This window comes from Phyllostomus hastatus, unplaced genomic scaffold (genome assembly GCF_019186645.2).
Source record: "Phyllostomus hastatus isolate PE091 unplaced genomic scaffold, TTU_PhHast_1.1 phas_scaffold_21, whole genome shotgun sequence".
Taxonomy (NCBI): domain Eukaryota; kingdom Metazoa; phylum Chordata; class Mammalia; order Chiroptera; family Phyllostomidae; genus Phyllostomus; species Phyllostomus hastatus.
Window position 1 is genome coordinate 34,704,714 of NW_025334017.1, and position 26,380 is coordinate 34,731,093.

General features: G+C 47.1%; 1 protein-coding gene across 1 annotated transcript in view; it reads right to left on the reverse strand.

Annotated features, from left to right (window-relative positions):
- The window catches only part of EXT1 (exostosin glycosyltransferase 1), a 267,805-nt gene that overhangs the window by 30,564 nt on the left and 210,861 nt on the right, over positions 1–26,380 (reverse strand). Inside the window, exons 2-3 of the mRNA XM_045861387.1 lie at positions 3,210–3,303; positions 1,639–1,746 (exon numbers count right to left, since the gene is read on the reverse strand). Coding sequence (XP_045717343.1) covers positions 1,639–1,746; positions 3,210–3,303 — 202 coding nt within the window. The remainder of the gene's footprint in view (positions 1–1,638; positions 1,747–3,209; positions 3,304–26,380) is intronic.

Below are 26,380 nucleotides of genomic sequence, written 5' to 3' on the forward strand. Positions count from 1 at the left end.
ACTTGGCTTGCCCAATCCATAGCCCTCTCACTGAGAACTACTGCACCTGCTACTTAGGGGAGAGCATCGTCTCACTTCGCCATCCCGTAGTCGATTGGCTAAGGAGCACCAAAGTAGAATCAACAACAGAGTTAGAAACTCAATTTTCTGGATATCAGACAGAGCAAGGACATTAAAAGAAATCATTCTACAAATATCGGTGGCAGTTCAAGATAAAGTACAAAATGCCATGGAAGAAAAGCATTTAAATATTCTATCATTTTAGAGTAAGGAGCATGGTGATTTATGCAGAACTTGAATATTATTACCCAAAGGGGCTATAAATAAATCTTTAGTGACCAACTGTTGCTGTCCTCGTATGTCTCTGTGAGTACTGTATCTCCTTCGCAGGCAGCTCTTGAGAAGTTCAAACTTTAATCAAACACCCTTGTCAAACATTAGTTCACCGTATGTATTTGGATTTATTTCTGGGCTCTGTATTCTATCTAGTCCATTGGTTTGTACGGCTGTCTTTATGCCACTACCATACTCTTTTGATGTCTGTGGCTTTGTAATATATTTCGAAATCAGGAAGTATGATGCCTCCAGCTTTGTTCTCCTTTCTCAAGATTGATTCAGCTATTTGGGGTATTTTGTGGCTCCACATGAATTTTAGTATCATTTTTCTACTTCTGTAAAAAAATGACACTGGCATTTTGATAAGGATTCCATTGATTCTGTAGACTGCTTTGGGTAATATTGACATTTTGACAACATTAAGTCTCAATTCCATCACGTAGGACAATGTAGAGGAACCTCGAGGACACTATGCTAAGTAAAATAAACCCGTCACCGAGAGACAAATGCTGCATGTTTCCACTTTCATGAGGTGTCTAAAAGAGTCAGATTCATAGAATTAAAGAGTAGAAAGATGGTGGCCAGGGGCTGGGGGATGGGAGATGGGGAGTTACTACTTCATGGGTGCAAAATTTCAGTTAAACAAGATGAAGAAGTTGATACAACAACACTGCACCTACAGACAACGATAACGCATTGCACACCTCAAAATCTGTTAAGAGAGGTTTCATATTACATGTTCTTGTCCCAATAAAATTTTAAAAATCTAAATGGCCGAAAATACATTTAAAGAAGACATTTATATTAGAGGCTGCTCTTTCAGCTAGATATCTTAAAGATAACACTCACTCAAGTTCCCAGAGCAGACCATTTGAGCAATGACAACACTAATTATAAAAATCAACCCTAGAGACCTCTCTCTTTCTGAAAATTAATCTGAAGGCAAATACAGAAACAGGGGAAAGGAATACGAAGCAGTAGGATGGTACAAGACCTCTCTTGTATCACGTCTAAAAGTTCTGGATGGTGAAGGGGGTGGATATACACCTCTACTCACTACCAAAGCTCACATCCATTGTCTGCGACTTCTTTTCCTAGTATACTCCCTGGACCTGGGCAGATCCTGCGCTGGCAAGTGCACAATGTCACATTAAATGACTTCATATTCGCCATGGCACAGACCATTTTCTCCTGATAAAATTTCTTTTATAGAGCTGACCTTTTGGATTCATCTTCTTTGAAAGTTTGGATGGGGGCGGCAATAATCTACTGATCTGTTGAAGGCCAGAGCCCCTTCCTTACCTGTAATAACAATCTTTCATCGCCTATGACGGCAGCTTGGTTCCAATTAATCACTTCAGAGAATGGCAGCTCCCATCCATTGCTGAGCATCACAGGGACACAGGCAGCCTGTGCAAAGAAGGGGACCTCATGAGTGAGGACAGCGACAGCAGAAACCATTCCCATCAGGGGAAAATCAGTACAAATTCAATTACAGGCATTTCTTATATTGCATGACTGGCTGAGGCCGGAGGAAAGTAAGCTTTCATGAGTTATCAAGTCATAGGAAGATTGTATGTATTCAGCCAAGACAGGAACATTTGCAAGTCTTGCCGTAGAATCCCAAAGCCCCATTTCTATTCTACCACATGGTCTGGCTGACCTGTCTTTCATGGAGACAACTGGCCTCACTGGAGAAGCTTTACTGATGTAACAAAATCTTTCACCAACAAGAACCTCAGCATTAAACCAACGTTGACTATAAACAGCTTTGTTGGTGTAACTGCCACAGGTCAGCTTGCAAGTGGTTTACCTTGAATATCATGAGCAACAGAGAATAGGATGGGGTTCTGCTTCTGACACAGCATTTTGCAGACTTAACCTTTCACCTCTCCTGTGTTCTGCAAATGTCTGAACCAGAACCTTGTTCCCTTCTGTGCAGACAGATCCAAACCACCGTTGTAGCAATTAACTACCTGCACAGTGATCTCGTCAGCTGATGACAAAATTCTGGTTCCAAATAACTCATAACCTAAACCAGGGATCGGTGTGCTCCACCAGCATCCTGAAGAGCGGCTACAAGAACATTAGTGACCATGCGCTTGCAGAACGCACAGTGCACTGGGAAAGATGTGCAAGAGAAGGAAGCTCTTCTGTCGGAGGACAGGACAGAACGATGGAAGTTAGGAAGCACTGTGACAAAAGCAGATTCGGGCAACGTGCAGAGCACAGAGGAGACACGAACACAGCAGCAAGGGGACAAGGAGTGGAGGAGCTGGAGAGCATGCTTTCTTGAGATCAGGGAAGGCTGGCTGCATCTTCCCGGGAGGACACGTGGATGACGACTGCCTCAACAAGAGAAGGCATTTCTGCAGAGTGGGGTTAATGAACAGAGACTCCACGCAGGTCTGGGGATACAGCCACGGACCTCTGAATGTCAGAGCCTCGAAACTGCTGGGCCAAGTGAGCACCACCACCCTGCTGGGCACTGCACTGAGAGGGGGTACGGAACAGGCAATTCGCTTTCGGGGACGACAGCCAATGACATTTCAACTGCTCATAGGACTAGCTTCCAGCAGCCCAGCTAGGCTGCCTGGTGGCAAGCAGATCTGCCCTCGGCTGGCAATCATGCCCTGAAGAACCCATCTTCCTCCCTGGTGGTGAAACCATTTAACCTTCTTATGCCCAAAGGCAGGGAGTAAATCCTCCTCCTGCTCCCCACGTAAGACAGAATTTTCTTGGGAAAACAGATTTCAGGTGTTCAAGGCAAACCATGCTTTTGTTTAGATCCCAGGAGAAATGCTAAGGTTCCACCCACCCAGTCTGCCTTCACTCCTCAGGCCCTACTCTGGGGAGGTTTCAGGGTCTCTTACCTGCAGAGCCTCCAGGAACCTGAAGGACCCGAGCCTGCGACCACGAGGAACCAGACAGAAAGTGGCATTGTGCAGCATTTCCCGATAATCATACCTGGAAGGAGAAGAGGAACGATTAGCCATGGAGACCCATTAGGGATGAAGGGATAAAGGGATGCTGTATGGACACACATCTGCATGAGGTCCCCAGGGCAACTCGGAAACACGCCAGGCGGGCAGTTCCCACTTTTCCATGGGGGAATGGGGACTCCTGCATGGAGAACAGAGAGGAACCTTCATGTTAGCTAAAGCCACGGGGGTCTTGTGCAAACAGTCCATTAAGGACAAGTCCCAGGAACTCATGGGGATGGTCCCAGGAACAATCTGGCTCGCTCAGCCTTTGTTTTGCAAAATCAGATTTTTGTGTCCTGAAGGAAAGTGCTGCTCCCATAAGCTTAAAAGAAAAAAAAAGAAAAAACACTGCCAAAGTTTCCTTCTTTTAATGCCATGTCATTCACCGAACTAAGACTGTTCTTGTTCCCCACCCCATAAAACCATGCTATTAAAACCTACTCAGGAAACCTCCACTACAAGCACAAAACAACATTTATTTTCTCCTTCCCTCCGGAGTTTCTACATTTAACCAAGAACATTCAGTTACCCTAGACAAATGCTCCTGCTGTATGAGGGTGGCTTACAGGGGAAGGAGCCAGCCTAAGAAATGGGGAAAGAGGAATACGTGTTTGTGACTGTTTCTTCCATACAAATACCACTTGATGGTGTTGCACTGCTTGTGCACTTGAAAAAAATGCCGAACAGAACCCGAGTGTCAGCTGTCAATGCTGGCGAATGCAGGAAAGAGGAGGAGCCTTTCATTTTGTTTAGTGTCATCAATGTAAATGTGATTTCCACAAACAGTGTCCTAAGCACGTGGTTTCCAGTTCAGGATGAATTTAAGAAAACTTGAGAAACTAGAGATGGCTCCCGTCCTGTGAAGGCCCAGATTCTCAGAGCTCAGATGCAATCACTCTCTTTTTTCAAGAACTTCCCATGCTCCAAAGACAGGTGTGACTTTGACGGTCGCACATGCCACCAGCGTTTTCTGACTCCAACAGTCTAATTTAATCATAGCCTGAAGGCACCGGATTCCTTCCTCCTCTTTTTGGGATCCTGATGTATAAATTTATATTTTTAAAGTCCACATCTATTTTTATATTGTCATACAAACTAGGCGTATGGGAGTAAGCCAATTTTCAATTATAAACCCGTCATTAAGAAGAGACATCAGGCAAAGGACCATTTGCTTAAACAAGCGTGTAGAACTAATTTGCACAAGAAAAGGTCACTGTGAATGGATTAAGATTATCTCCATTGAGAGTAAAATAAAAACCCTCGCTGCATTAATTAAACTGCAAAATAGACTTCAAAGTAGAAAAGATTTAAGAGGGCTCAAATTTAGCCAAATAAGAAAAATATTACATTCTGACAGTAATGGTTTCTCTTCTCTCTCCCTCACCAGACGAAGGGAAGAAAGTGACAAGCGTGTTCACGTCCTAGTGTTGATAATGTCTGAGTCTCTGCCTAATTGATGGAGGAGGAAATGTGTACACACATGTACACACACACACACACGTATAAAGTTTAAACTGAATTTTTTGTTAATATAAAAAGGTCAAATACACTGCAGGCTACAGCGAAGTTTAATAAATGCCAAGAATAGAAACCCCCGAGGGGCTAGTACTGAAGGTCCCGTATACTCCTCATTAGGCAGCTAAAAATGTAAAACCCTATTAATGTTCTGGAGGGTAACAAGTTTCAAAGTTGCCAGGTGCACAATTTACTCTAGGAAAGGAGTGGAGGGAGAGAAAAGGCAGAAAAGTTAGAGGCAAAATTCAAATGACAGTTATCCCTGGGCATAGCTTGAGTTTTAAGTGGCTGTGTAGAGCAAGTATTTGCTGAAGCAGCAAATAAAGCTCCCGTGATAGCAGCCTGTGTGCCTGCCCACACGGTGTGGGAAGGGTCTTCTTGCAGGAAGCAGGAACCCACGACTCGTGGACGTGAGATTACGGACCCAACACAGGAGCTTTCTGGGCCTCGGTTTTCTCATCTGCCAAACAAGCCAGCTGGGCTAGATGGCTACGGATTGTCTGGACACTCCTTTTTTTCCTTTATGGCTTTTAGGTAAGGAAGAAGAATGTCCACTGAGGACACCCCACCACCCCAAAGTTTTCCATAAGTACCGCATGTGCATTTGCACACGTGTGTATGTAGAAGTCTGCTCATGGGTACACAACGGATGTTTAGCATGTGTATTTCTAATGACACCCAAAGACACAAACAGAATGTACACACGCGTCACTCACAACCATGATTTTCAGATTTCTCACCGTGCTCAGCCCATGAACCAGGCTCTCTTCTGGGCTCCGATGACAAAGGGCCTGTGACTTACTGCTGTGTTATGACTGAAGGAGTAATGGTGCTCCGCAAGGGAGGCAGACCATGGTTCCAGGCGGGCCACGTGTGGATTTGGTGCCTTCCCCTCAAACTTTCTGTGGACCCCCCAAACCCCTGCCATTTTCATGTCCTCACATCCCCGACATCTCCCTCCTCCAAAACACTTCCACTCATTCACTCATGGGGTCCTTCGCTCAGGTGCTATGTCCTGGGCACTGCTCCAGTCCTGCAGGTGTTGTAGGGGGAAGGTCCTGCCCTGGCTGCTGAGCTCCTCACGGGGTCACCAACATGCAGAACAGGCCGGGCTTCCAGGCTGACAGAGTAGAGAACTCTGTGGCCACTCTCCCCAGGAAAAGAACAATTTAGCTCGTAAAAATTATTTTTTTCAAAATTCATTTCAAGTTTCTGGAAACTATCCTAAGGGCATAATTATAAATGGAAAAACATTTGTTCAAGAGACTGTGCCAAATCTCGGCAAGAACAGTGAGCGTCTGGGGCATCTGAAGCAGGACCTGCTCCTCGACCCAACCAACCCCTACCAGCCCCGCCTTACAGAAGCTCAGGTGAGTACACTCAGGAAGGCTGGGCTCCTCTCCCCCAAAACCCATTAAGACGATGAAAAGACAACCATAGAAAGGAGAAAATAGTTGCAAATCATAAATCTGAGAAAGGGCATTTATCAAGAATATGTAGCCCTGGCTGGTGTAGCTCAGTGGATTGAGCGTGGGCTGTGAACCAAAGTGTCGCAGGTTTGATTCCCAGTCAGGGCACATTCCTGGGTTGCAGGCCACGGCCCCCAGCAACTGCACATTGATGTTTCTCTTTCTCTCTCCTTCTCCCTCCCTTCCCTATCTAAAAATAAATAAATCTTTTTTAAAAAAGGAGTATGTAAAGAACTCTCCCAATTCAACAATAAAAAGACAATCCAATTTTAAAACAAAGGATTTGGATATTGTTCCAAAGAAAATAAACAAAGCACCGTGAAAAGATACTCAACATCATTGGTCATTAGGGAAATGCAAAGCAAAACTACAAGGAGAGATGACTTTACACCCACCAGCGTGGCCCTGGTCGAAGCTAACAGATGAGGACAGGTGCCGACGATGCTGCAGAGAAACTGGAGCCCTGATGTGCTGCTGCTGGTGGAAAGGTAAATGGTGCGGCCACGAGGGAAAGTAGCTTGGCGGTTTCTTGTAAGACTGAGAACAGGCTTAGCACACGACCCAGCAATTGCACATCGGGGCACTTCTCCCAGAGAAATGAAAACTTATCTTCATGCAGAAACTTGTCCATGAATGTTCACAGCAGTTTTATCCTTAATAGTCCCAGACTGGACACCATCCAAATGTCCTTCGATGGGTAAATGACTCAACAAACTGTGGTACATCTATAGCCTGGGATACTTCTCAGCAATAAAACAAAATGAACCACTGACCTACCCAACCAGCCCAATGAAATTATGCTAAGTAAAAAAAGCCAATCCCAAAAGGATATATACTGCATGACTCCCTTTACACAGCACTTATGAGATAACGTAATTACACAGACAGGTTAATGGTTACCAGTAGACTGGGGAGAAAGATGGGGAGATGACGGGGGGCGCTAATCCTCCCTGATATCACTCCAGTTTAAAAATGCAAATCGTACACGTCTTAAAAAAAACAAAACAAAACAAGAGAATGTCCTAAGCAAGAAGGTAAGTGGATGAGGGAGGCAGTTAATCTCAGAGAACGTTCAGCTTTATTAATAAATGGTTCTGTTACCCTTTTGGATGGGCATTAAAGTTCCTGGTTGTACAGGTGATGACACAGCGAGGACAGTTTTCATAAACGACTGCGAAGAAGAATGCAATTAAAATGACACGACTCCGAATGTAACCCTGGGAGCGGCACTGCCCTACGGCCAGCATCATTTTCTCCTCAAAGTTGGACAGGGTAATATATGGGATACACCTCATTTAAAACGGGCCATGTAATAAAGCATCATTAAAGGCCTTCCCCTCCATACGAAACACATTTTTGCTGGCAGTAATTCAGTGCAACCAGGAAGGGGGGCTGGTGGGTGGTGGGCAGCGTGGCAGAGCACAGGGGTTCTTGGAGTGCATCCTCCCCACCAGGGGCACCGTCTGGGAACTGGCTAGAAGCGTGACTTCTCAGCATCACCCAGGACTGCTGAATCAGAAACCGTGGAGGAAGGACCCAGAATTCTGTGTGTGAACAAATCCTCCAGGTAATTATGATGCACCTTAAATTTTGAAAACTGCTGGCACGGTAGTTAAGAGCTTAGTAATTAAAAGCTTAGGGATTAAGCAGCTTTGGCGACAGCCAACTCTGGGTTCGAATTTCAGCTCTGCTATTTTCAAGCTGAGTGATCTTGGAAAAGTTATTTGTCTGAATCTTAGTTTCGAGGTTGGCAAAATGTGACTAATACTTACCACTGTGAGGATTAAATGATACATTTTAAGTAAAGCCCAGCTCACTATAAGCAATCCGTATATGGCAGCTATTATCATTATGGCTGAAGGGAGGCAATAGAATATAATGGGAAATACGTGTGAAGTTGGAAAACCTGGGTAAGGAACTGGATTCTGTATCTATTCCTTTCTACGCAACCCTGTTTCACGTCTCTGAGCTTGGAAGTCGTGAAGAACAAACAAGATCAAGTCCATGCAGTATAAACAGTAATTCACTATGGAACCACGAGTGATTGTGGTACATTGTATCAGGATGAGAGGAATAAATACATTTTTAAAACCGGTAACAATAAAAATAAAAAGAGAGCTGATTCCCAAAGACAGAGCCAGGAAGGAGTGTGGAGCAGATCCTTTAAAAAAAGTAAACTGGAAACAGAAGCTGTGGATCACAGTGGAACGGCAGCTTCTAATCGAAAGGACTGCGCCTTATCATCAAAGCCACACCGATGAGGACGCTGCTGGGCGCAGCGTGCCCGTGGGTCCTCCGTGGTCCCCACGACTCCTCTGCAGTGTGCACATTTGCCACGTGAGCTGCATTTTGCTAATCAAAGAGGAGAGGGAAGAAGCAAGTGATCCAGCCTCTTAACTCTGCAGCCACACAATTCTAGTCTCCCCACAATACTGTCAGTTTGTCTCAAAAATTTATTTATAAAGAAACTTTACATCTACAGTTGACCTGTCCCCTCCAGCTCCCATCCTCATAAGTACTTAATCTTTGCTTACGCCCGGGTTTGAATAACATCCCTTAAGAAAGAAAGAAAGGAAACGAAAACAATGCATGACTGCCGTAGTTCCCTGAAGCGCATTGGGATAAGCGAAATCAAATGAAACCATGGAGCATTTCCTTTGTGCTTTTTTTCATTCATTCAACAAGCCTTAGTTGAATGTCTACCCTGTGTCAGGTACCATTCAAGGAACCGGTGAAAAGGTGGGTGTGTTATCAAACGATTATCATTAAGCAAGGGAAACGGTGGAATGGGGGCACAAGGTGGGGATTATGCAGAGCAGAACAACAGCCACAAGGGAGCTTTGGTCGGGAGAGTGGGAAGCAGGGATTTTTCTTGGAGGAAGGGAGACTCTGAGCCAAGTATTAGAGAAGAATCAAGAACTGGCCTGGCAACAGGCTAACAGGAAGCAGAAGTGTCAAGGCAGGAAGAGATGCCACCGAAGCGAAAGAAACCACCTGGTCTGGGGTGGGTGAGGCCGGGAGGAGAGCGGCTGAGGCTGCTGATCCCGGCCCTGTGCCATGGGGAAGACTGCGTGTGGTGTCTCCCGAGGCTCAGGCGCGATCCTGTGTGGGTGGTCACGAGTCACTGAAGGGCTCAAGCAGAAGCCTCGGGTATGCTGCCGGTGGGAATCCTCACAGTTTGATAGAACCCAGCTTCACGCGGAGCATGAAGTTCAGAGTCCAGCGACCTTGCCAAGGTAGGACGCAGCTACGAAGGCAGCAGCAGGGCTCCAACCCCAGGTTCTGAAACTCTAAAGGGTCTTTCTTTGCTGGTAGTAGTAACACCACGCTGCTGCTTCCTCGTCAGCCCACCCAAACGCGGTGTCTGCAAATAACATTCTTGGCGGAGTCACTTGTGAGCAGTTCACTAGTTTCAAGCATTAGCAACAAACGCAAAGAGACCCTCCTTCCTACCCAAACTCCACCCCCTGGCACCCCAATCAATCCAGGATGGTGCTCTGTTATTTGCTACCCATATTGCCTTCGACCCTTTCCTGGCCTTTACAGATTTAACCCTTAAAATTTCAATTATTTTCCCCAAAACTGAGAAGTCCGTAACATGTAATAATATGAAACTGACCCATGGCACAGCTTGGAACTGGGACACAAATATGAAGAAGCCAATATTTTAGCTAGAAAATGGGCCTACCAGGCCACCGTACTATCTGTTTGATGTCTTCTAAGCTTCCTGCAGAAAAATATAGGCACCTGTGGTCTCTGAGATTTCACCACACCCACGGAGCCTCCGCTTCTTCACGCCACTCACACCCACAGTCTTTCTGCACACGAATGAGCTATTCCGTGTCCTGGTGCTGCGTACACGCAGATGAGCGCAACTCCCGCTCGGCTGACCAGACTGGCCGCAGTCTCGGGGACACGCAGCGCCCCCAGCGGCCGGGCACGCACTGTTTGCAGGTGGTGCGGTTCTTGCCGCAGGAACCTCCAGGCACCGGGTCATGCCGAGGATTAGAAATTCATTTCTTCGTGATGCTCATCAGAACGAGGCTGCCCACCCCAGTGTCCACTGCAGAGAGTGAGGCTGGTGACAATCATGGACAGGTGTTTCAATTTACCCTGTCACATGTGGCCTCCGTGCAAGACTGTCCCTTTTTATGTCCATTGAAAATCCATTTCAATGTAGTGGAGGGAGAGCGGTAACACTTCGTGGGCTCTGGCTGGGGCGGGAGGCCCCCGTGGGGGGCGTGACATCACACACACTCACACGTTATCCCACCTAAGCCTCACAGCCACACCGGGAGTTAGATGTGATTATACCTGCTTTTCCCAGGGAAGAAGAGCCAGAAAAACATTTGGAATCAAACATCCCATCTGAACACTCTGGACATAATCCCATATCACGACCCCCCCCCCCCCCCCGCCCCGCGCACACACACACTCCATCTCTACCCTAAGCATCTACTCATAGCTCACAACTGGGACCAGCTGATAACTGCCACCTGCACACATTAATACAACACGTCCCAGGTGCATCTTGCGCTCCAGAAGGGGAAGACCGTCTCGCCTCCCACACATGAGCTAGCAGCTCAGTGGCTAATACATAAAAGCAATTGGCGAAAAGCACAGCCGTCAATGATAGCAATAATCCCTGTGTTGATTCAATGTCCCCCTCCGGCAGGGCAGGTGTTCACAGCCAGTGCTCGTCACTGCACTTCAGCTCTACAGCCACATGTGAAACGGCCCCATTTTACAGATGATGAAGTAGAGCAAGGGTGCCTCGGGCTTGGACCAGGGGGGCGGGACCCACGATATGCTCTGTCGCCTCTCAGGGCTGCCTGGCAGGAAGGAGGAACTCGGTGCCGGCGCAGGTAGAACGGCTGATTTTGAACACTGTGTGCCAGGGGACAGACTTTCAGGGGGTTGCTGAAGGAGGCGAGGTTTTAGAGCCCCAGCGTCTTTTAAAATTAAATGTATTGGGGTGACATTGGTTAATAACATGCTGCCGGCTTCAAGCTGTACGACTCCATGACACATCATCTGTACCTCGAGTTGTGTGCCCACCACTCAGGGAGGGCCAGCTTCTGTGCTCAGCAACCCCAAATTTCAAACTGCTCTGAAATAAATGCAATTCCAGGAAATGTGGGTCTGCATTCTTTGGCTGCAACTAAGCATTTCTGGAAATGCTAAATCGAGGGCTACCTGGGTACAGCAGGAAGAGAAAGGAGTGACAAGAGCCAGCCACGACAATGACCTCGGGTGGATGAATGGGTCCAGAAGAGGCACACAGAGGCCCTGGCTGCAAGAACTAAGTGTCCGTGACAGGCCCAAGGGCAACTGGGAAGCCCGAGGTCATTATCTTACCATTAACCTTTCATCAGGCTCTGTGCCACGAAGACGGGCCAAGTGGAGCAGGGCCAGGGAGTGCAGACTGACGCAGAAGCACCAGTGGCAGGGACCCGCAGCACCGAACATCTATTCCAGGATGGCAACTCCTCCTCTGGGACGGGCCGAGTCCCAGTCCCAGGAGCGGGCTGCTGCAGGGGCATGCCTCACCCCCGCCCTCTCTCCTTCCGCTGCTGCATTCCCACTTCTGCTGGCAGCCTTTTCTGCCCCCGAGTCTTGGCCACAGTCCCCCTTATGCTCACACGGCACCCTGGGCTGACCTGTCCATCACTCATTCTGCATCAAGTGGCCCATTTTCTTGTCTCCCTTCCACTGACTCCAGGACACAGCACTGTGGTCCTATTTACTGTCGTGCCAGCACCTACCCCAGGGTCTGGCCTATAGCAGCCACTCAAAAAACAGGTATTAAGCGGATGCAAAGTGCTCAGTGTCCACTGGTTTGCATTTAGACATGAAAGCAAAAGGGAAACACAGAAGTGAGGCGATGTATTCAACTAATAACAACATGCCCAGCTCTCGACTATGCCAGGTCTTCCCAGGATGAGTTTCACTCCTGTATTTAGGTTGAGCCCAATTTAGAGAATAGAAAATAGTGTCTTTTTAGGGGGAAGTGGGTCCTTCCCTTTTTACATTCTCTACCCCTTTATCTCTAAGGGCCTGGAGGACTGTTAACATTTTCAGCTTCTCTCTGCACATTGATGAGTGGGAAATTTGCGTCTCACCAGCCCTGAGAAGTAGTAGCATTGCAGGCACACCTTGGAGGTGCTGCGGTTCAGCTCCAGACCACAGAACCTAAGCAAGTACAGCAATAAAGAGAGTCATAATCTCTCTTGCTGGTGGAAGGTCTTGCCTTCAATTTGTGAGAAATTCAACATCTGGAAGCACAGTTAAGTGAAGCTCAATAAAACGAGGTATACCTGTAATTGCCAATCAAGTTGAATGTGTGCACACGGCTATTCACACCAAACCTTCTGCTGGCCTTCCTGTGTGTCTGGGATGGGGGTGGGGGCGGGGGACGGGGGTGGGGGGCGGGAAACCCTGCAGAGCTTCCTCCCGGTTTCTGTAACGATCAACAATGCATTGGCCCAACGGCAGTGACTCCCCACTGCCCAAAGAAAACTGAGCCCACCCAAGGTTCTGACCACTTGCTTTCTTGAGCTAAGACATACTTGCCTGTGCAGCCCGGGGACTAGAAGAATGCTTGGAATTCCTGCTGGTTGTTCCCCTCACCAGAGGAGGCCATGCAGGGGCTGGCCAGCAGTGGATCTGACATGCCCTGCATTCCTCGTCAGCGCTTAAGCCTTCTGTCTGGTCCTTGCACTCAAGTGATTATAAAATACCTTGAGAATCCAATTACAGTTAATGAAATGACGGCCAGTTCTGTTAGCCTCACTTTCCCGTCTCCTTTCCTAGTTCTGCCTTTCCTGGGACCCACCTGCCGACTCTGACAGCCAGGGCCAGCTCACACCTGGGCCTTTTGGGTTGCATGAGCAAATGAGATCGCAGAACCGCACAGGTGGAGATGGTGAAGTATCAAATGAAAGAGAAAAAAAGACAGGACATTAACATAATATGAAAGTGGCATGAAGCTAGCTATCTATGGACAGTTTAATCTTCCCCATCTGGGCATGGGAGTGCACACATTTATAACACACGTGTGTCCATGGGACACAGAAGTTTGTGTGATAGTTAACAACCTAATTCTTTATTTACCGGATCAGCCTCCCATGAGGGTTTGGTCCTTGGAGATTGGGAGGCCCGGAAATCTATGTTCTGCCATTTCCTTCAGGAGAAGCACAATGGTGCCCCAGGGGAGAGTCTGGGAAGCTCTGAGTCACCTCTGCCTCCTCCTCCGCCGGTTCTGCTAACTCTCGTTCCCTGGAGAAGCAGCGAAGGAGCTAGCCAAACTCCTAGGTGGCCTCATTTTGGGAAGAAGCTATGGGACAGAGAAAAAATTTGAGCAGCTGAGAGTGGAGAGGTAGACCAGCTGTCCCTTAAGATGCCCTACTATTTGATCACTGGACAAATGAAAAGGAAGCAGCAACCTGACGCCAGGCAGCCCGCTGAGCACTGGGGAAATGGAGATGCAAAAACCTAGTGGTTTTTGTAATTGCAGGGGCGCCAGGCCTCCTCACACCCTTCTTTCCTGGATCTCCTTAATTCTACTCTGGGGGTCTGTCCACCTGAGCAGAGAGAGCAACAAGAAGCACACTCGGGTTCATACTAGTTTCAGGCCAGAATGGGTTCAGTCTTTTTAGGTTCAATCCATTTTCCAAAGAGCAACCAAAGATGCCTTGTAAAGGGTCACTCCCAAGCTGAAGACCCTCCAATGGTTCCTCGTGGTGCTTAGAATACTATTCACACCTCAGTCCAACAGGCCCCCGTGACAACTGGCCATCCTCTCCATCACTCGCCATCTGCAGCTACAATGGCCTCCTCTCAGCTTCTCAAGACGCCACACTCATGACCATCCCCTGAACTTGGACTTGCCATGCCCTCTGCCTGGAACACTCTTCTCCCAAATCTGCCTCAGGATGCATGTTGACATTCAGACAAACCGTTGCTCCCCAGAGATGCCCTCCCTCGCCAGCCCGTGTTCCGGCACTCACTGTCCAATCATCGCCCTGTTCCATCTCTGTCCTAGTATCTACCACTGCCTGAATTCACACACATGTTTGTTTTACTGGCTTACTGTCTTCCACAGAAATACAAAGTACGCTTCATGAGAGCAGGAGCTTACCGGTTCTTGTTCTCCCCTGTGACCCTTGCTCCCAGACCTGTGCCTGGACCATAGTAATCTTAAGACTGAACACAGGATTCTTAAGAAATGTTTGTTGAATGAATGCCCAGTCTCCTTCCTTTTCCTCAGGGAAGAACACCTGTGAGATCACAGCGCCCAAGTTGCTGGCCACATTCACCAGGATAATTCATATGACACGTTTCTAAAAGAATAAGGAAGTACTCTCTTCCATCTTTGTTTTATGCAATCCCGGCCTCATTTTTCCAGTCAATGCTAAGATTCATCAACTTTTCCAAATGCTATCTGCTATGAAAGCAAGATCCCATTAAAAATGTCTTCAGGAAAAAAAAATTTTTAAAGAATGTCTTTAAGAGATTTTTATGTAAAGGGATGGGATGAAACCTATACTAACTAACCTCTAGAAAATACAGTTGCTGGTCTTGACTTTGTCATGAACTGTTTGATTTTAATCAGCAAGGCACCTTGGTTCCAAATCCATGCTCGTTTATGAAATGGGAAATCAGAGTACTCTCGCTTACTTAACAGGGTCTACGGGGGACCTAATGAGACAGCGTGCGTGAGAGCATCATGCAAACTAAGCACGTGTGAATATCAGGAAGGATGAGGCAAACGCTTCCTTGGAATGGGCTTTGCACAGAATGAGGCATAATGCAGAAAATGTCAAAGGCCTGGCATTCCTTGTTTCTTTTGCTCTTTTTTGAGTCCCAAATTGTTAAGGCCTGTACCCGAAATTCATCCAATGCTTCAGAAGTGTAGACGGTCTTCCAGAAGAAGCATCTGGAATAGCTAATGTGTTACTGAAACCAATGATTCAACACATGTGATCCCGTGGGGCTGGAAGGCGGGCCACGGTTTCCACCCTTCCACTGGGAGTTTCCAGCTATTACCCGGCCAGTCTGTTTTCAGAGTTGGAATTTATAATAAAGATGGCTCAGAACTCTTGGCTACAGAGCCCTTAAAGAGAGAGCAATTCTGTCACATGGAACATCTTGCTGCTTGGTTTCCATTAAGGTATCTTGGCTTTCACATAAACTGTCAAGTAAAACTTGGCCTCAAAACACAATGTGAGTAACTTCCTTTGTAGAGGCGCTGACAGCTCAGCTGCGTGTCAGACACACAGCTGCGAGGACTCAGCTCCAAAGGCGATCGCATCCTCTGTGGAAGGGGAGCTGGTACCACAAAGTGCCTTTACTCCGGATCAAGTCAAAGCAAATTTTAGAGATGATCTTTCCGGAAAGTTAACCCCAAAACATCTATCTACCACATCCCTCTCCACGAGTGTTGGCTTTGGAATTATGAAAGTTTTGGAGGTGCGAAAACATAATTGGAAAACTTTTTTCCCCTGCTTAAAGGGCTAATTGATTTCACAGGTGTTTAATTATCATTTGCAGTGAGATAATACCTTGTAGTGCCATAAAAAATGGATTTCATTTTCAAGTGCTTGCAAAACCATTGCCAAAGCCAAGTTAGAGCTGAAACGAGATGATTATTCTATAAATCAAACACACTGCCTCCTTTCTTTGAAAATTTTAATACTTGGGGATAATGATATCTGACAACCTTGAAACTGAACTGAAAAAGATTTTCCTGTCAAGTGCCAAAAGGAAACCATTGGAGCATCTTGGGCCGTCTGGTTCATTAACAGTGACCCAGGCAGCCTCAGGACCCTGTCTGTGGGCTTCCAAGACATGCCAAGGGCAAGGGCACCTGTGTGCGTGCGCGTGTGTGTGTGTGTGTGTGTACCCAGAATTCTCCCCTGAGACCCAATAGCCATGCATCCAATAAAGTCCACAGGAAAAAAAGAAAGAAAGAAAGAAACTCAACCCACCCTTAGCACAAAAACTGCCTGAAAATAACTGTAACTGTCTGAGCCCAAACGGAGAACCTGGAATGTGGCAAGTGAAGGCTTTTCAACTTGTTCGACGAACACTTTCCTATCTCATGCTTAAGGCGCAATCCTGGTGCTTCTGGTCAAAACGAGTGAGAGAAATCATAACATACAAAAAGATGTTAACCCCTGGAAGGCACCACTGAGATCATTCCTGCCAAACATCCCGGATGAACAAAGCAAAGCCAGGAGGGGTCAGGTAACTCGCCCAAGATACCTCCACCAGGGGCAAAGAGCAAGACAGAGCCAGTCGGAGTCTAAGTACTTTATGATTTCACTTATATGTGGAGTCTAATGAACAAAGTAAACTAACAAAATAGAAACAGAGGTGTGGATACAGAGAACAGACAGACAGCTGTCGGAGGGGAGCAGGGTTGGGGGCTGGAAAAGCTGAAGGGATTAGGAAAGAAACCTCATAGACACAGACAATGGCCTGGTGGTCACCAGAGGGAAAGAGGGGTGTGTGGAGGGAGGGTAAAGGGGGTGTGAATGGTGGGAGAAGGAGACATGATGGATTATAGAATTGTACACCTGAAACTGATAGAATTTTCAGCCTATGCCACTCCAATAAATTCAATAAAAATTAAAAAACAGTTTTCGATTTTTTTTTAAAGGATAGTTCTGAGCAAGCAGAGAAACTGACAGCTTGAAAATACATTTGGAGCCCCACTCTCATCCAAAATCTAAAAATAAAAGGAGAACTTTTTTAAAGGTTAAAAAACAAAGAGGTTTCATTCTGTAAGAGAGTGGCTATTTCTTCAACAGAGTCCTGTTCCTGTGGAAGTGCTTAAGCTGCCTTACATAACCGTATGGGGATTTTCATCGGTGCCACGTCTCAGATATTTTTCACCGACTTTTATTCTGAAGCTGCTGAAGTCGTAACATGTTCCATTAGATTAAGTGTGCTTAAATGATTTAAGAGCATGGGGCAATCTGGCTGGGCACACACACACTGTCAGCATTTTTCGTTTCCCCGTGCCTGTGTACAGAGTGCACACTCCTCTAATCACTGTACAACGAGAATTTTCAGCAGGTCAAGTTGGCCTTTGCAGCATGGGTTAAGGTGCTACAAGGCAAGACGCAGTGTAATTGATGCCATTCCTGGACATGGTGTGTGGGTCCTCATAGTTCAAGTCTGGGCCAAAGGCACGTGGGCAGAAGAAGTAGGGGGAAATGTGGACAGGACGAAGACACATTCATAGGGATCGCCTTGGGGTCGCAAGAGAAACTCCTGCAATCAATAAACATGATGATAATAATTACAGCGAACATGTATTGTGAGATTATTACGCGCCCGACCCTCTGCAAAGTGTTCATGTCTGTCTGGCCACCTGACCTTCCAACAACCTTATGAGGTAGGTTGTATTGTGTCTCCTACCTTTCAGGAGAGGAAATTGAGGATTGTACCTCATTTACCTAAGTTCACTTGCTAAGAGGCTGGCGAGATATTGCACAGTGCGCACACTGCCTTCCTTCTGAAGTGCTTCTTGGAGACGCCCTGTGGACCTCTTGAGGGACGATGTGAGAACCACCACAGAATCTATTGGGCTGATTTATGGTCTTCCAGCCAGAGATGTGCCTGGCACCGCACCAGACCTTTTATCTGGCTCTGAATTAGAGATGATGTCCTTCCTGAGGTCAGCCCGGCAGCTGAAGTGTCACTCCCAGGTCCCGGGGAGCAGGCGGAGCACTCGAGAAACAAATCGTTGTTCATTGGCTCTGTTTTATCCCAGACAGGACCACTTTTGGGATACAGGAACCGCAAGGCCTCTTTCTAAGAGCCGACAGAATTTTTACTTTCCCAATCCACAACATGCCCTTCAGTTACCTAACAAACTTCGTGGGGGCCTACTGTGTGTGCAGGCCCCTGAGACGGTATGAACACAGCAGGGGAGAGATTCAAAATACATACTGTAGGTGACAGTGACATTTCCTTACTTTATTCACTTAGTCATCAGTTCACTCAACTAACAATGCTCACTGTGAACTCCTAAGCACGGGGAGTGATGTTGTCAGGGCGGGGAATACACAGTGAGCGAGAATTCGTCATCATCATCGTTTGTTTACCTTACGGAATTTATAGTCTTGTTTGGGAGACTCGTACTAAATAATTAACCATCATAAAATCAACAGCTGTGGAGAATTCCCAGGGAGAGACTAATGGCTGTAGAGGAGCACATGGAAGAGGAATGTGACCTAGGCAGGGGGAGGGGATTAGCTCGGACCTGGGAGGGAGGACAGGGCGGGATCAAGCAGGACTTGGGGTGGAGATGAAATGCTGTGAGCAGGACTGACAGCAAGATGTCAAAGGCCCTCACCATGGCCTTGGTGTGAAGGCCATCAGGACATTTAAAACACATTCGGGCAAGTGAAATACACAGACTAGGACCAGTCATCTCAACCAGTCACATACACCTCGCTGTGACGGGGCCAGGAGGTTTTGTAAAAGAAAGGCTGGGTTTCTTGCTGCCTGGAAAACTGAGGGTGGTTAAGGACTGGATGTCAGGGTGGATAAGCACTTTCCCTTAAGCACATTGATCGCATTAGAGCATTCTAGATTCCACACACCTGCTAAGCAATAGCTAACAGGCAACAGACCTGACTTAGCCCAGGTTACAGACAGAAAAGCTGTGGCAGAAAAGAGACTTCACCTCTTGATCAGAGTTGATGAAAGATACTTCCGATTGCTCCAGTTCTTTTTACCTGCTCAACCCCGCCACCACCCTACCCCCGGCCCCAGGGACCTGCCAACTCCCTTATTTTAGCACTTATTTATAAGCCCCTTTTCCTGTTGCTGCACCATTCTCCGGGCTCTGCAGAGATGGTGCTAGTCCCTAAATAATCATGTTTTCACAGTAATTAAAAGCCAAATCCCCAAATCCCTAAATGCTATGAGCAGCTTGAATGCCTGTATTTTGCCCTAACATCAAGCATCTCTTGGGTAAAGAAAAATCATGAGAGAAGAGACTGAAATGACTTAATTGCAGAGAGAAGCAGCCTTACAAGGCGGCAGAAGTGGACCGAGAGGAAGCGGGAGGTGGAGCTTGTATCCAGATGGCAAGCTCGGGAGGAACCCCAGGGGCCCTGGCTTCTGCCCATCCTCAAGCACTGCCCGCTGTGGGGCCAGGAGAGGCCCTGTGAGGGTGTCTTTCTGCCACAGTGATGGGTCCTTCCCCCTGACCTGAACAGTCCTTAAGCTGAGAGGGGTGAAGAGGGAATTTCAGCTATTAAGGCATTAGTTTAAATTGGAGTCAAGAACGAGGAAAATGCCACCACTGCGATTTGCCCAACAGTCACTGTTTCCATCCCTCGGCCTCCTAGACTAATTTCGGGATTACAGGACCTCCCCCTACCCCACACCTCCAACACAGCAAATTCGAGATCGGATCGTGAGGCCACGCCAGACCAAACTGCCACCTATACTTTTAAGGCTGCTAATCCCTTAGAAAAAAAAATTGGAAGAGAAAGTTTGGAGAAAAGAAAACATCATATAATATTACAAAACACATCATTTGCCATTCTTTAAATCGAAGTGCTTCCTAGAATAAGAAAACTGATAGTAAGAGTTCAAGAAAAGGCTCTTAGTGGAACACTTAAAATATACTTACACGATAACACCCTCATGTGCAGAAATAACAATAATTATAACAAGCACTACAATTTATAGCGCACTCGTATGCTAAGCACGCTGCTAACTGCTTTGCACAGAGTCAAACAACATGAGCGGCCCAATCTGAAGTTCGCACTATTACCCCATTTTACAACGGAACCCGGGGGCTGACAGAGGTTCGATAATTTGCCTGGAATTATGCAGCCAGTAAAGAAGGACAATTAGAGTCCACACACGGTCTGTCTGAACCTGAAGTATGAGAACCGGCGGATTTTACCAGCGTTGGGCACTGGCTGTATTTCAAGAAAAGAGGCACTGATGAAACCTTTCTAAGACCTGAGCACTGAAATTATGTCGGTGCTTGTTCCAACGGGTAATTCAAACAGAGTAGGGCCCAGCCTGAACACACAGCACTTACATGTGTGCTGACATGAAAACGGCTTATTTCTAGGTGCTTTCTGATGGTTGTATTCTAGGTAAGTTCATGTATTTCTGGTCTGGCTTTCTCTCGCTCTCTCCCCTCGGCTCCGGTGGGGTGCGAGGCACATGCTCAGTTGTCTGAAATCACCTTAAGCCGAGAAAACCGAACCACGCTGCACGTCCACTTGGTTTACTTGTCACCACAAAATCCTCTGCTCGTCCGTAACCCAGGGATCAAACAGGCAGGCACAGAACCCGTGTTCAAAACCTTCCCCTGGGGAAACGGAGGGACAGTTCTTTGGAATAGCAATGAGCAAGAATAAGTTAGCAACTACTTAACATGTTTTTAAACCCTGCAACTGAGACCGAGGGTACGTAAACTGAATGAAGATCGTGTTGTGTCCCTCGTGCTACTTCTGATGTGGAAATGAGGAGGAGGCAGCACGGAAGGGGATTCTCCTGGGCAGATGTGTCAGATGGGCCCTTGTGAAGCAGCACAAGTTAAAAATACAAAATACCCATCTGAGGTCACGGTCAGACCTCTGAACGCAACAGCAGCCAAGCCGAGCAGAGTGTCCGGGGAGCACCTGCTTAGCCCCCAGACCACAGACTGGCCAGGCACCCTCGCCTAAGTCTACTTACAGCTAGTTTATGATTTACACAAGGGACCGGGCATGGCAGCTGAGACATGAAATGTTCACAAAGGCACAAGTTTCTCATTTAAAAAAATATTTTTTTAATAAACCTGCAAATTCCACCTTCTCCCATTTACTTATTGAGCCTTATGGGCAATTTAAGTCCTGGGTGTGTGTGTGTGTGTGTGTGTGTGTGTGTGTGTGGTGTGCATGCGCACGTGCAAGGAGAGCAAAGGGATTCTATTTTCTCCCTGAAACCTTTATGTTACAAACCCCTGATTCCTTAAGAAAGACTGGAAAATGGGTGAGACGCCCATATCTCCTTGAGATATCTTGCACAGGCAGAATCCCCCCAAATGCTGAAGATTCGGTCAATATCATTTACCGAGGTAACACTGATGTTAAACTACAGGTTTTAAACTGTGGGCCAGGCTGTGAAACTCTTAACTTCAAACTTGCAAAGCCCACAAAACAGCATGTGTGAAACCCTGATGAAAATTTGAGCACTAGAGATGCCCAAAGGTGTGCTGGGTAAGCAAACCATGCTTTACCATTCATTTTCTTGCCAGCAGGAGAACAGTGTGTGATGGAAATCCCAGCACAGTCTCAGCGGTTTTTGAACAGACTGGACCGCCAGCAGTCATTGCACAGGGCATTACCATCCATTAAGAGTGCAGCCACCCGATTCGACCAGTAGATGGGGCACATCCACACAGCAAGGTGGGAAAAAATAGTTCCTGCATCCTCCTCCTCAGGTCCCAGCCAAAGTCCAAAAGATGCCAAAGGGGAAGGAGTGGGATATATCTCAATTCTAAAAGAGGCATTTATTTTTCTGACTTCTCTTTCTCTCCTATAACAATATGAGGGTCCCAGACTATAGTGGGATGGGGGGATCGCAGTTGGCCGGCTCAGAAGGAAGAAATGTACTGCCCATACACCACTTTGAAATACTCGATAAAGCACGGCATCCATTGAGTCACTCACATTCTCACTTTGGACCAGCATGTACTGAGTGCCCACTGTATGCCGGCACTGTGCTGGATCTCACCCAGAAATCAGGCGTGCCTTGTAGAGTTCAACATCTGCCGTGCAGCACAGACCCTGAAGAAATGCAAGACACGTGTGGCTGCCAATGCCGGTGGGGCAGTGGAGGGGCGGGGGGGGGGCAGGGGTCACTGGACTGACTGTGGGAAGGAGGTGGCGTCTGAGCAGAGATTAGGAGGCCAGGACAGCCCTTTCCCGAGAAGCAGCAACATTGAAACAGCCCGAGGGCTGAGAAGAAGCCTGTTTCCCAAAGTGGGTGTGGGAAGAACAATTCAGGGGGCGGGAACCCCGGGTGCAGAGCTCCAGTGTGGGTAGGACATTCCCGACACACTCAAGGGCCAAGGGAACGCAAGCCAGCCTGGGTGGTGCTGGTGGCGGTGCGGGCAGAGGGAAGGAAGGAGAGTGATAACAGCCGAAGGCACTGGTCTCCGGGAGCAGTGGGCGGCCCTGGCTCGGATGCACGTTCATGCCCTTCGGGGGGAAAACACACAAGTGTACAGTGCCCCAAGTGCTCCATGCTGTTCTTTGATTCCTTACATATATAAGCTTCACTGACTTTCCAAAAGAACCCAAAAGGTAAATACTATTTCTATCATGCCCCTTTTTGCAGATGAGGAAACAAAAGAACAGAGAGGTTAAGGGACTCGCCCACAGTCACACAGCTACCGTGGCAGAGACCAGATTGAAAACCCAGCGGTCTGACGTCAAAGCCCATGCCTTCTCTTCCACGCGCTGATGATTCTCAGGAGCACCCTTTTATTTCAATATCACTGCCTACATTTTGATGCGACTATCAGTCTGGGCCTTTAAATTTAACTTAATAGCATTTCTGTGTTATTTTGGTTTGGGTGGGCGAGAGAACCGAAGTGGCCCAAATAAGGAAAAACACAATTTGGCACAGGAGACGGGCTCGACAGACTGAGATGTCCTGATAATCAAGCACAATTATGTGCCCCGACTCCTGCCAGACACCAGCTTCCTCATGAGTCTGGGTTTGGAACACGGGGCCCCCCAAGGACCGTAAATCAGCACACTGGCTATCTCCACAAAGTTTCAAACAGATGTTCACCGGGCGCCTACTCTCCCAGGCCCCAGATGGCTCCCAACGCTGGTTCCTTCCTCCTGCAGGCCCTCGCATCACACTCCGGCGTGCCGGCAACGCAGCTCAGGGAGGAGGCTGGGGGAGCAGGCCCGGCGCAGCCCTTGCTGGAGAAGCCCCGTGGCGTTCGGCGGCATTTCAGACATGCAAAAAAGGTACGGTAAGCAGAGTCGGCATACCTCACCGCCAGCCTTGACTGCCTAGGTCCAACTTTCCGAAAGGTGAAGTTGTTTTACACGTGGCAGAAAAATTATCTGCTGCCAGTTAGCCTGGGTCTGTAATAATTTATTCCCCATTTTTCCAAAGGCAACAAGTACATAGGATTTTACTACAGTGAATGATATTAAGACAATTCCATAACTAGACCAGACCATCCTTCCAAAAGCGAGAGAAGCAATGCTGAAAAGGTGATTCCAGCAAAATGTAAAAAAGAAAAGCACGAAACCAAAAACAAAAAAAACCTTACGTACATGTTCCAAATCAATAGCAAAAACTCAAAATAATAATAATAAACCCAGAATTTAAAAAAAATTCCATTCTCTCCTAGACCAAGAAACAGGTTCACACATTTGCCTTTCTCCCTAAATTGCAAGCATCCTGGCCATGACCTAGTGATTTATGCACATAGATGATAAGACACCCCAGAGCACAGGGCAGGGTTTTCAAGCCTTGCATGGTTTTTTTTTAATCTTTACTGTGTTTTTTTTCCTCGTTACCATTTAGTCCCCCTATACGCCCCTCCCTCCAAGCCTTGCATGTTTTTTTATTTTAGGGCAGTCTAGAGATTCCCTACTTTCCTCTCTCTTCTCCAAAAATACAAGAGCTCTTCAAAAAAAAGTAGAAGCTAGGGCTTCTTTTAAGATTCTATGCCTCTAGCATTCGTGTATCTGCATAAAAGATCAATTACCTCATCTGAGAGGGAGAATGAGCACTTGCGATGTGCCTGTAAACCCCCGGGCAGACATTGTTGATTTTGTTGGCTTCCCTTGTAAATTGTACTCCCTGCTTATCAGGCTCTTCTGGAAGGCCAGGGGCTCGGGTCGAACCTCCTTTACCCCGCAGCAGTGACCGAGAGAGGTCTGTCAGGTTCAATTCCGTGGTGGGTAGGCTTCATGACTCCAGGGTGAGAACAATGTTAAGATGGGCTTTCTCAGAGATGGCTTCTTTTTGTCTCACTTTACGGAAACTTTCCCTGACTCCTTCATCCCTCTCGGACCCCAGGCAGCCAGAGCATTTCACACCCACTGTTCCCTATCTACCACAGCCTGCAGATGGGGATAATTATGGGGAAGGTTATTTATTTCTGACTGTCAATACTCACAGCAAGGCATACTAGGAGAAGGCATTTGAAATGGATCCTACCCAGAGATGATGGCACACACAGAATATGGAGAAATGCATTTGCACTGACAAATGTTTGTGCTGAGTCATAATGCTTTAGTCTACCTCCGTGGGGGGTGGGGGTAAGGCAAGGGGGGTCAGCACTAGAAGAGGGTAGTATAGCTTATTATTCCATGGAGTGCCCTTTCCTTATGTAAAACGTAAATGTATAAAATGTTAAGCCCTTTCCTACTGAAAATTATTTAAAAGATGATATTTAATTATAAGGTACAACTTTCAATTAAGCGGAGACCCTATCTCAAGGAGGGTTGGTGAAACACCTGAGACAGAGGGAGATGGAGTGGTTGCCAAGTCACAGAGCTGGTGACAGGCATCCTGGGACTCGGCTCAGGTCCAGGACGCAAACTTACCTGCTGCGCGCCCGGCCAGCCAACTGAACAGATGGGGTACAATCAGTCCTGCCCACCCCTTAGAAATGCCCAGAGGATCAACTCAGCCCAGAGGCAGCGAGTGCTTGGGGAGGCCAGCTTGCAGGTACAGAGGGTACTTATTTACTCAGGAACCAGCTATGAGTCAAAGTTCCATAAACCCATCCTTGTATCCTTTTTTGGGTATCTCTCAACAGCACAGGGCTAGCCATTCTTGGAGATGATTCTGTGGGCTGGCATAAGTTTTTGTGGGTCGGTAGATCTTTTCTGGAACTATTTCTAGGTCGTATGAATCGTTGTCTAGGAATGTGTTTCCCTGGCCTTCCAAAACATGAAGTGCATTTTGCTTTGTTCACAGATAACTTCCCTTGTTACTACTGTTGGCAATGAAGCCAACGCTGAGAATACAAAATGACCCTGAAAAGGTCCCAAGTCTGACGTCAAAGGACATTGAGTTTACTTTCCTTACTTCTAATCCATTCCCTGTTAAAAAGGAAGCTTGGGGAAATTTATAGCCTAGAAAGATTGGAGTGGGGGGGATGTTATTTAAGTGCAAAATCACTCCGTGTGTGTGTGTGTGTGTGTGTGTGTGTGTGTGTGTGTGTGTGTGCAGTGGGGGTGGGGAGTTGAAAGAAGGGAGTGAGTGGAAGGAAATGTCCATCTCCAGGGGTAATTCAATTTTGGCTGCCCCATGGAGACAAACCAATTAGTATGGAATGTCAAGGTGTTTTGTATGAATTGGCCACCTGCCCATTATGAATTGGAATGGGATTAACCAGCTCATTCCAAACACTCCACCAACAGCAAATGGTCATAAAATAATGATTTTCAGTCACGGGCATCCTGGCCGGATTACAGACGTGGAGGTAAAAAGGCTTAATAAACTCCTAACACTTTTCAGAGAGACTTCCCCTAAACACATCTTTTCGTCTTTCTTTTTTTCTGTCTCTCTCTGCTTTAATTTTTTAAAAAGCTGGCATGCTAATTAGGAGGCTGTATGTTCCTCGGAACATACACACGCCGGAGCCCATCAACCCACTAGCCTATTAATAAACCATTTGTGCACTCTAGCACATAAATCTGCTGGTCCCTATGCTTGCAGTCCTCAAAGCCCCACAGGGAAACACATGACTGTCCAATTTGCAAGTTCAATTCCGCCTAAGGTTCTAGAAACAGTCCACCTCCGAGAGAGAAGCTTGGGCTCAAGATTGAGCACGTGACTGATGCCATTAGCCCTTTTAATTATTTGTCTCAACTTCTAATAAAAGAACTTTTCCCTTGTTCCACACACCAAGTCCATACTTCACATTCCAGGCCCAGGGACTTGGCTCCAGGGGCCACCAGGAGCCTACAGCATCTTTGCCCGTTCCGATGGAGCCCCTGCCTGGAGGAGAGTCTGAGATGGACTGCAGCCCAAAGCACACCTGGCATCCCAGTGGGTTCTTATATT